The 12254-nt window shown below is 38.9% G+C and overlaps 1 protein-coding gene across 2 annotated transcripts in view; it reads right to left on the bottom strand.

Moving 5' to 3' along the window:
- Nucleotides 1–12254, bottom strand: part of adgrv1 (adhesion G protein-coupled receptor V1) — a 571861-nt gene that overhangs the window by 520070 nt on the left and 39537 nt on the right. For both annotated transcript variants that reach the window (XM_043709113.2, XM_043709105.2), the window contains exons 6-9: nt 11621–11734; nt 9658–10223; nt 7862–8132; nt 6700–7029 (exon numbers count right to left, since the gene is read on the bottom strand). In XM_043709113.2, the coding sequence (XP_043565048.2) occupies nt 6700–7029; nt 7862–8132; nt 9658–10223; nt 11621–11734 (1281 nt within the window). The remainder of the gene's footprint in view (nt 1–6699; nt 7030–7861; nt 8133–9657; nt 10224–11620; nt 11735–12254) is intronic.

Below are 12254 nucleotides of genomic sequence, written 5' to 3' on the forward strand. Positions count from 1 at the left end.
AACCGCTGTAGAAAATCTCACTGCAGAGGATCGCTAATACAAAATCACTATACCTGTTCAGTAGAAAGTTGGCATTATCCAAACACCACCACAATTCATCAATTGCATCATAGGCAATTCGCGGTGATGAAACACACATTATAACAGAATAATCTGTAAGCAGCTGCTGCATTTTATTCAGGCTATGGGACATTGAAATGTGAATATTTACAGTCCGCATGACATTACTTCAGCTTTACGGCCATTAGCAGTAGCTGAATAACATGATCGATATTCCTTTTCATGACCAAGAACTTTTCAAGGACACAGTTGTAAATTACGTGAGGTCCCCATATAACATTATGTGGTGACACATGACTTTCACCTGATCTGTATGCATGTCTTTTTAATGCTATTGCCATGTGAAGGGCTTCACATTGCACAAATGTGACATCCCCTCCCTCAGCAAACAAAATGCTTACTTATCACAGTTTCTCTATGTCGTGCGGGAGAATAGCAAAATGCATATAAATAAAGTGAGAACAGGCAATAATGAGATATAAACTCATGCAATTTAGCTTCTTACCACTCACTCGCAAAACTCTCATTTCATCATTGAAACATTTTTGCAGAAGTTTCAAAAAAATGTTTTTTTTTTCAAAAAAGATATTGCCTTTTAAAAATTTTCTTTCCCTCAACGTTGACCATCTTATTTTTCCAATCTCACCATATTTTCCGAAATGACTCACCTTTGCCCATGTCTATCAGGGGCTGGGAAAACTCAGCTCATTGTGCCTGAACTACTTCAAGTAATGGCAGTCCAGAGAGTTTGGTTGTTAAAGCTAACATACTTTAAAGTATTCAGTGAACTCTGACAGGCTATACAACTCAGTGTGACAAATCAAAGAAAAACATTGTAAACCAGAGATACTTACCCTAAAAGTCAGGTTTAAAAAGCTCAGAGTATGCTAGATTTTCATGGAAGTGGTGAAGATTACAAAGGTTCTCTGGTTTCAATTTATTTGTTTATTTGTCAGGAGACATTAATTGCATTTTGGAGCTGGGAAAATTCTAAAGAAGTGGTTCCAAGCAGCAAAAGTACTGCTTTTAGCAGTCTCTTAAAGCTCAAGAGAAGTGTGAGGGACTCGTATATCTGTGACAGGAAAAAGTTAAGAAGGATGGGAACCAATTGTAGTTGAGTGCAGTTGAGTGTGGGATGAAGGAGTAGCACTTGCTTCATTCAACTGAGAAAGATCGATGCTTAGAAAAATTCAGAGACAGCTCGGTAAAACTAGCTATTTGATAACAGCTGTAATTGCGCCAATAATTATTTCCTGGGAGCTGACTCAGGCGTCCTAGGGAACATAGTCTCTGAATAAAAGTCTGAACTACCAAGACATGAGCAGTCATTGACACAGTTTGAGTCAGAGACGCTTTGAAGTCATTCCAAGCCTTGGTCTTGGAAAGTGAACACTTGGAATGGAAGAGAGTATTACTGAAATTTCATGAAGCACAGTATTATTCGCAACTACAGGGGATCTGCCCTTGGCTGTATCAACCGACTGAAGTGTAGTGTTTGGATACAGGTTGTCTGTTAACTCATGTTAATCCTGAATGTCTGGGTCTAAGTTGTATATACAATACATATTGTTTAGAATCATGCTCTCACTGTTCAGTATTCCAATTTAGTCAATATAGCTAATTTGTGCGAACTTGCAAAACATAGATCACTGTTTAGGGTTTCAATTTAGTCCTAAATAATATGCTGCTTATTTGCTCTTCCATAAATTCTATTTTTTAAAAGATGTTGCCCATAAAACTAAATCATCATAAAGATCTGACTTGTCCAATATTCTCACAACTGGGAAAATAACAAATTGAATTGAATTGAAGATAGACTTGCAACATGAAAGTGAGTTGGAAGTTAAAATTTCTCCTGTGAGTTTTGTGCTTGCATTGACGGCCCAGGTAAAAATTGAACTAAGTGAACCAGAGTTCAAAATAATAAATGTACGTTTATATCAGAATAACATTTTGCTTCTTCCTATAAAATCAATTTACATTATCAGCAGTTTTCAAATATGAAATTTTAAAACATTGTTTCTCTTACAGAAACACCTAAAATTTGAACTTTTTTTTGCAGAAGATTCACAAAAATGTAATTCTTAATAAAAGATACTGCCTCTAAAATTCCACCTTATTTCACCTCTCAGATAAACTAGAGACAGAGCTCCAACTTAAATTCACAATCTCTGGACAAGCATTCTTCCTTTTTAAGCCAACAGTCTATTGACCTCCCTTCTTATGTAAAAGGATTGCACTTTCAAACAGTCATTTGTGGTCTACTGGTATAAATGACCAATTCTTTCTGCAGAATCAATATTAGAACCAGAATTGATCAGGGACCTCGAAGTGAAGGAACCATTGGGAAGTAGTGACCATAAAACAATAAGCTTCAATCTGCAATTTGAGAGGGAGCGGGTACAATCGGAAGTGACAATATTTCAGTTGAATAAAGGGAACTATGAAGGAGGACTGGCCAAAGTTCAATGGTGCAATACCTTAGCAGGGATGACAGTGGGGGAACAATGGCAGATATTTCTGGGTATAATGCAGAAGTTGCAGGATCAGTTCATTCCAAAAAGGAAGAAAGATCCTAGGAGGAGGCATGGGTGGCCGTGGCTGACGAGGGAAGTTAAGAAATATATAAAGTTAAAAGAGAAAAAGTATAACATAGCAAAGATAAGTGGGAAAACGGAGGACTGGGAAGCTTTTAAAGAACAACAGAGGATTACTAAGAAGGAAATACGCAGAGAAAAAATGAGGTACGAAGGTAAACTGGCCAATAATATAAAGGAGGATAGTAAAATTATTTTTGGTATGTGAAAGGCAAAAAAATAGTTAAGACTATAATTGGGCCCTTGAAGACAGAAACAGGGGAATATATTACGGGGAACAAAGAAATGGCAGAAGAATTGAATTGGTACTTCAGATCTGTGTTCACTGGGGAAGACACAAGCAATCTCCCTGAGGTAACAGTGGCTGAAGGACCTGAACTTAAGGGAATTTATATTTGCCAGGAATTGGTGTTGGAGAGACTGTTAGGTATGAAGGTTGATAAGTCCCCAGGGCCTGATGGTCTACATCCCAGGTACTGAAGGAGGTGGCTCGAGAAATCGTGGATGCGTTGGTGATTATTTTCCAGAGTTCGATAGATTCGGGATCAGTTCCTGCGGATTGGAGGGTGGCTAATGTTATACCACTTTTTAAGAAAGGTGGGAGAGAGAGAAAGCAGGAAATTATAGACCAGTTAGTCTGACCTCAGTGGTGGGAAAGATGCTGGAGTCAATTATAAAGGATGAAATTACTACACATCTGGATAGTAGTAACAGGATAGGTCAGAGTCAGCATGGATTTATGAAGGGGAAATCATGCTTGACTAATCTTCTGGAATTTTTTGAGGATGTAACTCTGAAGATGGACGAGGGAGATCCAGTAGATGTAGTGTACCTGGACTTTCAGAAAACTTTTGATAAAGTCCCACATAGGAGGTTAGTGAGCAAAATTAGGGCACATGGTATTGGGGGCAAAGTACTAACTTGGATTGAAAGTTGGTTGGCTGATAGGAAACAAAGAGTAGTGATAAACGGCTTCATTTTGGAATGGCAGGCAGTGACCAGTGGGGTACCGCAGGGATCAGTACCGGGACCGCAGCTTTTTACAATATATGTTAATGATATAGAAGATGGTATTAGTAATAAAATTAGCAAAATTTGCTGATGATACTAAGCTGGGTGGCAGGGTGAAATGTGAGGAGGATGTTAGGAGATTACAGGGTGACCTGGACAAGTTAGGTGAGTGGTCAGATGCATGGCAGATGCAGTTTAATGTGGATAAATGTATGGTTATCCACTTTGGGGGCAAGAACAAGAAGGCAGATTACTACCTAAATGGAATCAATTTAGGTAAAGGGGCAGTACAGAGAGATCTGGGTGTTCTTGTACACCAGTCAATGAAGGTAAGCATGCAGGTACAGCAGGTAGTGAAGAAGGCTAATCGCATGCTGGCCTTCGTAACAAGAGGGATTGCGTATAGAAGCAAAGAGATTCTTCTGCAGCTGTACAGGGCCCTGGTGAGATCACACCTGGAGTACTGTGTGCAGTTCTGGTCTCCAAATTTGAGGAAAGACATTCTGGCTATTGAGGGAGTGCAGCGTAGGTTCATGAGGTCAATTCCTGGAATGGTGGGATTACCTTACACTGAAAGACTGGAGCGACTGGGCTTGTATATCCTTGAGTTTAGGAGACTGAGAGGGGATATGATTGAGACAGATAAGATTATTAAAGGATTGGACATTCTGGAGGCAGGAAACATGTTTCCACTGATGGGTGAGTGCCGAACCAGAGGACACAGCTTAAAAATACGGGGTAGACCGTTTAGGACAGAGATGAGGAGAAACTTCTTCACCCAGAGAGTGGTGGCTGTGTGGAATGCTCTGCCCCAGAGGGCAGTGGAGGCCCAGTCTCTGGATTCATTTAAAAAAGAGTTGGATAGAGCTCTCAAGGATTGTGGAATCAAGGGTTATGGAGATAAGGCAGGAACAGGATACTGATTAAGGATGATCAGCCATGATCATATTGAATAGTGGTGCAGGCTCGAAGGGCAGAATGGCCTACTCCTGCAACTATTGTCTATTGTCTATTAACAACAGAATTCTTGAGTGTTCTCAAATAGTAAATCAAATGCTACACAAGCCTGGATTTTCTCTTCAGTTTGACTGCCAACAGACATAGGAAAACGGACATTAAAACACTTGAAGCGTTTGATTAGAAATTCACGCATTTGGATCAGGGATGTGCATGTTGCAGAAAATGCATGTCTACCATTTTTTAGAGGGACAGACATGGGCAACTGTCATTTTTTTATGATTGCATAGGCGTGAAAATCTTTGAAGAATGTTTCAGAGGCCTAATGCAGCAAGCTGTGCCCTGAACAGATAGGCATGGAGAACCTGCAGCTCTTTTCCTCAATTAGTCCCTTGCATCTTCCTCAGGAAAAAAACAGAGAAACAAAGGCATTTCCCAGGCAATACCTCAAATAGTATGATGGCTGTGGGAGTACCACAAAATGTTACAAATCAGTAACTTCTACATGATTTTCCATGACTTCAGCGGCACAGGAAGAAGCAGAGAAGCTTCAGCAATGGTCTGATGATATGGCATCATTGCTCTTGGTCTTTTTAATTTTGAGTACGTAATTTGCTCTCAAAATCTTGAAGTCCAGGCAACATGGCCAGGAAGATTAAAAAAAAAATCTGAGAATAGTTTGAAGGGTGCATTCACCTATATGTATCAATCTACAGACCAGCAGACTCTATCATCTGCAGGTCAGGCCATTTTAGACTAAGCATTGTGTATTAAGAAAGGAATATCTGGCAACCCAGCTGTGTGAGGCCCCTTGGGGAAGAGTAACTATGATGACAGAATTCATAATTAAAATGCAGACTTACAATTGGTTCTGAGACTAGGATCCTAAATCTAAATTGAAGGAACTACAATAGTATGAAGTGTGAACTGACAATGATAAATTGAGGAACCTTACTTAAAGAGATGACAGTGGATAGGTGGTGGAAAACGTTTAAAGAGTATGCAGAGGAACTGCAACAACTCTTCCTTTCCCAACGGCATAAAAGGAAAACAGGAAAGATAGCCTGACCATGGCCGACAAGGGAATTTCGGGATGAAATTAGGGCACTGGCATTTACAACTCTCTTTGCCAGAGAAGAGGAGACTGGGTTTTTGGTCATATTTGATGCCATGTTAAAGAAACTTTTGATTGACAAGGGAGTCCAGGGTTATCTGGGACTCACCGGAAACTGCTAATGAGGACACAATCAGATAAAGCATAACATATCTGAAAGGCAACAATTAAGTTGCCTTAAGTCGTCTAGGAGGTCTGAATGGTCTACTGCTGCTCCAAGATATTATGATCTAAATGCATATCAGGCAGAATTTAATGCCATTCCCCAAGGTCCCCGTCACCAAGGAAATGGTTTTGGAACAAGGGGACACTGTATGATCAGGTACAAGGGTATGGGATGGGGAAACTGCTAACTGAGATTCTTTATACCTACCTAAGGACTTTTTCCTGCCCTCTCTGGTTTCAGCTAGCACTGAATGGCAGGAATCAACATGAAGGGAGTCCACCCAGAAAATCCCACAGCAAAATAGAGAATGTCCCACACTCACCACACTCTGTGCCCAATTGAGTGACATGGTATCAAAAGGGAGGCCTAGTGAAAGTCACTGAGAAAAATTAATCTGTTTAACCTCATTTCTTTAGAACAATACAAATAAAATACAAGCACTATTTGAAAAACAGAAAAAAACTTTGAACTCCTTGCTTGCAAACATCAATATTTTGATAATTCAAGAACGGTAGCCACATTCAGTTAGAACCCTCCTATTTTCACTTAAAGCTGATGCATTATTGCCTCCAAAGTATGCCATAAAATGATCGCATTAAAAATATTTCAGTTAAATATGACAAGATTAATAGCAACTGAATAAATGCAGTCTCAAGGGAACTGAATTGTGAATAATGTTTTACTAAAGACAGTTCAATATCACTGATAGAGATAATCTAAAATTTATGATTGGTGTGCAAAATTGCATTGACAATTTATATTATATCTCTGTTGCATAAACTGTATTGACATACCTGCACAAAGAAACGTGCTCCATTTTGAAGGAATGCGTCATTTCTTATTGGAAGTTTGATGCGTATCTGTGATTGCCCTGCCATGAAGATAATGCTGTTTTTGGTAGAAACATTAAGTATATCATCCTTTGCTTTAGAAAGATCCATAACACCAGCAGGGATGTACAATACTGTGTAGTTTAACTTCACAATCCCTATAGTTCCATTGTGTCTGGCAAAACTCAATGATAAAAACCGCCCAGTAGGACTACTCTCTATCTTCTGTTCATCCATAGAATGGAATTTAATTAAGCCATAGACATCATCACTGTCCTGAATATAGAAAATAATCTAAACAAGAGAAAAACAAGAAGTATGAACAGCCTTATTTTTATCTTTGGTCTACTCTAGTAATTTAAAGATGCAACTGATGTTGTTTCAAGAAAAGGTTTGAATCTATACAACTGTAAAATTGGACACAGATTTGCAGAACTTAAAGAAATATCCCAATACTGAAATGCGTCTTCGTTATGGGAAAGTTTTCTTGAAGAGTAATATACCCAATGATGACACTAAAAATAAATAAATAACTGGCTCTTGAGCATTCTGCCCCTGGGAGAAAAAGCTCGAAATTGGATTTTTCCAAGAAAATACAAATCAAAAGACTTAAAAATTTCATACAACATGTCATCCAGTTCATACTTTCAGGTTTGAATTTTACAATCAGACATAATCCATAAAGAAATTAATTAAGATTGTCACTCCAATGAAGAACTGTACTGTCAGATGTGTCATCCCTCAGATGAGGCATTAAACCATGGCTCAATCTGACTCCTCAGGAGGCTCTGAAAGATCCGATGAGACAATGTGAAGTGAAACAGACAAACTCGACTGTTGTCCTGGCCAATATTTATTCCTCATCCAACCTAATTAAAACAGATTATTTATTCACGTAGCTCTTTGGAACAGTAGCTAAATTTCTATCGTACACCAGAGTAGTGAAGAGCCTTCGGATAAACTGACATTGTGAAAGCTGCTTTATAAATGCAAATTCTTGTTTCCATATCTAGTTTAACTTACAGCATCTACCAGTCATCAAAATATTATGTAAAGTAGCTTTATAAAATTTTAGGAGTGTAGTGAAGAAAACTACATATCTGAACAGTAGTTTTAAGAAACATACTTGCGTGGGTTCATCTAATTCTGCTCCTCCCTTTACAGTATTGTTCAACAGTTGGAAAAGGTAAGCCTCTGCTTCCTCAGGGAAATTATCATTAATGATGGTGAGGGTCACTGTGGCCAGCATCTGTCCTTCCAGAAGGCTTAGTGTTCCTGAAATTGGCATGAGGTCTGCGGTGATGGCAGAAAAATCACTACTGTTCCTCGAAATCAGCCAGTTCACCGAAACATTACCATGAGTCCCACCATTTCTTACAATGGTAATTCCATCAAATCTGCAAACAGAATATCCAGGTATAGATTGCTACATGAATAGATGAACACTATGGCAATAATTGGATTTGTATCTGTCTCTCTCTGTAAAGTTTCTGAAGTAACTGCACAGAGGCCAGTATCCTGTCACCAAGTCACCCTTTATTTACTTATGCACAGTACACAAGCTGTGGCCATGCAGGCCAGAGTCAGTCCCCAAACTGAGGAGAATCTAATCTGCTGCATATATTGGTCAGCTAGGGCTTTCTTGATTAATAACCCTAATCAAATACCACGGAGTCAACAAGGTGCACTGGTTCTAATGACTACAGTTTCTTAAACAGTTATTTGTATGTAATTTAGTAGTTTAGATCTAGATCCAAAATAACATTAGCCATGTACAGTTTTAATTACTTCTGTCAAAAAATAATTTATCTCATGTATATAATAAAAGAATGATGTGACCACATATTAACTTCAAAATCTAGACAGATTTCAAAACTTCACTATTTCTGCACACAACTCAATGTCTCTGAATCCCATGTTAATTCTCAACCACTCTCCAACCTTTCTATCTCTGACAGGCTTCCATACTCTTTGATATCATTGTTGATATTTGTCACAGATCTTCTCTGCTTTTCCATTACAATCACCATTGTTACAATTGCCTCATTTGCTAGCCCCTATGTTCCCTACCTCCTTGGCTATGTTTTAATTCTTATAATTCCCATGGTCTCAAAGTGACTACTTCAATCCTATCTTGATTCCTGGCCTATCCATCAAACTCCTCATCCTTTACTATCCCAGTCAGTCATTCTTAAGAGAAAAGCTGCCTCTTCTACCACCATTAAGCCATCTTTTGCTGTGCTTAACATAGATATTGTAAACTAATTTAGTGATATTCTCTTGCACTACATTGCCAAAAACAGGTTAATTCTTTGTCTTTCAGCTCCAGCACATTTCAATTCCCCAGTTCCACTACCGGTAGTTTATCCTTCTGTCAGCTGGACCCTGCCTTCTACAATTTCCTCCTTCATCATCATTACTTTGACGTCTCCTTCCACAACTTCAAAAGACACACCAAGATCCTTTTCTGGACTGGCCTTTATACACCCTTGTGTTCTATTTACATTTCTATTGAACTCATACTCTCATTGCATTTCATAGAACAAAGATAATTCCAAATTCTAAGTAGCTTACTTATGAGAACAAGATAGCAACAGAAGAAAATTCCAGAAAAACTGATAAATATTTCATTCTTCTGTAGGATCCAATTATGTAAATGTATAACGTGACATCAGGTACCGACATCAGATACTAAAATATATTAAATCATTTCTAACATTTGTGTAAGGAATCTTAATAGCTTTGTATTTATAATTTAGAAAACTGCATCACTAAGAGAAAGATTTAAGTCACTGATCATAGCTATGCCAAATACGCTGCTATTACTAAACATGAAAAGCATGCAAAATTGCTGAAGCAAGCCAAAAATCATCAATAAACATCATAATACAAACTGTAGAGCAGAAATATAGTAAGCCTTACCTTGTAGTCATGTCTTCATTGAAAACAACTTTTTGCCCTGGAAAATTACTGCTAATGGACAGAACACCATGAGGTGTATCATTTGGCTCAATAATAATCTGAACTGTATTGGGAGTCAGCAGTACAGCATCACCCTTTATAGTATCTTCAAGTAATACAACCTGAAATGACTCTGCAATTTCAGGAATAGTATCATTGATAATCTGAAATTTCAGAAGAACTTCATAAACATAAGGTGGAAAAATAATAGTTCTGTTTGGTTGGAGATCAATAAAATCAGATTGTAGCAATGCACTGGCTGAACTGTTGCCAGTTACTGTCTCATAATTAATAGAAACCAGAGCATCATCAGAACCAATTATTTTTCCTTCTTGATCCTTCCCACGAATGACTGGTATGGTGATCACATCGGCTGTTTCTGATACAGTGTACATGGCTTGTGCTAAATGCACTGGACTGTCATTTTTGTTGATTTTAAGTTGAACGCTGCTTTGTGTATCATTGATTTCAGCTCCACCTTCAACACTTAACAGTTCCACAGTGAAAATCTCATCATTTTCAGGAATCTGGAAAAAGAGAAATGTCTTAATCAAAGAGACCTTGGAGTGCAGTTCCATAGCTCCCTGAAAGTGGAGTTGCAGGTAGGTAGGATAGTGAAGAAGGTATTTGGAATGTTTCCTTTATTAGTCAGAGTACTTAGTGCAGGAGTTAGGAAGTCATGGTTGCGGCTGTATAGAACATTGGTTGGGCCACTTTTGGAATATTGCGTGCAATTCTGGTCTCCTTCAAATTGGAAGGATGTTATGAAACTTGAAAGGGTTCAGAATTGATTTACAAGGATGTTGCCAGGGTTGGAGGATTTGAGCTATAGGGAGAGGTTGAACAGGCCAGGGCTGTTTTCCCTGGAGCGTAGGAGGCTGAGGGGTGACCTTATGGAGGTTTTTAAAACCATGAGAGGCATGGATAGGATAAATAGACAAAGTCTCTTCCCTGAAGTGGGGGAGTCCAGAACTAGAGGGCTTATGTTTAGGATGAGAGGGGCAAGATATAAAAGAGACCTAAGGGGCAACTTTTTCACGCAGAGGGTGGTATGTGTATGAAATGAGCTGCCAGAGGAGGTGGCGGAGGCTAGTACAATTGCAACATTTAAAAGGCATCTGGATGGGTATATGAATAGGAAGGGTTTAGAGGGTTTTGCTGGCAGGTGGGACTAGATTGGGTTGGAATAACTGGTCGGCATGGACGAGTTGGATTGAAGGGTCTGTTTCCATGCTGTACATCTCTCTGACTCTATGACTCTATAGAAGACTGATTTAAATGCAGATATATCAGGTTGAGATGGGCAGCAATGGTATCCACTAGAAGATCAGCATTTGAGAAGCCCTCACGTGCCCGATCTCATTTAAATCTTCTACAAATACCAAACACTGAAGAAAAAGCAGAACCCTGGCATATCTGCACCATCCACTTCATACACCTCCCCTTTCTCTCTCTGTCTTACTCCATTTAACTTCAAGACAATAACTCATGGATCTTTGCACTCTAAAACTTAGAACCAGCACTAATCCTCTGCCAGCAAACATTTTGCATTGAAATGAAGATGGTCAAGCTTTGCTTTCAGAGAAACTTAAAAGCGATTTGTTAAAACATGATTTCATTTCCTTAAAAATTGAAATGAAAGAAAAATTATAGGAGCAGCTTGACTATAATTCTCTTCCTCACTCCCCAACATCTCTACCACCCCCATCCTACTCCTGCTCCCAACCCCTCCAACAATCCCCACTACAATTCCACTCCCCCTCCTCACACCCTCCAAACACACACACACAACACACACACCTACATGGTAGAATGTGTTTAATGCATTCTTGGGGACCTCATTCTTCATAATATGTGGCTGAAAAGTGTTTCACTCAGTAGAGAACATCTACAGTTTGCATTCTTCAGAACTACTTTTTCTCACCTGGTCATCAACAATGAAAAGGTTATAAACTAGTGCTGCTTTCCCAGGAGGAAGAATAATATTGCCTCTAGCTGGATTGATGTCTTCATCTGCAGAATTTGAGCCAGTCATAACCTGATTGTCAAAGATTGTTATTAGTTTTTAAACAAGTCATGACATATTTCCTAGAAATTGCATCACAACCGACAACAGCAAACAGAGTGGGTTACACATTTAAAAATTAAATTACACAACCATCCTGTAATAGGCTCATCAATACATTCTGCATTTAAAATGAGGATTTATATTCATGTATTTACCATTTTGTGCAAGACCTAAATTTTTCTTTAAATCTAATTGATAACAACACAAGTTGTTTGACATGAAAGAAAAACACAATATAAATTGATAAGCACATCATGGTTTGCAATTGGTTAATAATAATGAGCTTCCCTCGGTTTAGAGTCATAGTGTCCTACAGCACAGAAACAGACCGTTCGGTCCAACTCGTCCAAGCCGAACAGATATCCCAACCCAACCTAGTCCCATCTGCCAGCACCCGGCCCATATCCCTCCAAACCCTTCCGATTCATATACCCATCCAAATGCCTTTTAAATGTTGCAATTGTACCAGCCTCCACCACTTCTTCTGGCA

This window comes from Chiloscyllium plagiosum, unplaced genomic scaffold (assembly GCF_037043375.1).
Source record: "Chiloscyllium plagiosum isolate Xiang-an unplaced genomic scaffold, Cpla_swu_hap1 HiC_scaffold_2, whole genome shotgun sequence".
NCBI lineage: Eukaryota > Metazoa > Chordata > Chondrichthyes > Orectolobiformes > Hemiscylliidae > Chiloscyllium > Chiloscyllium plagiosum.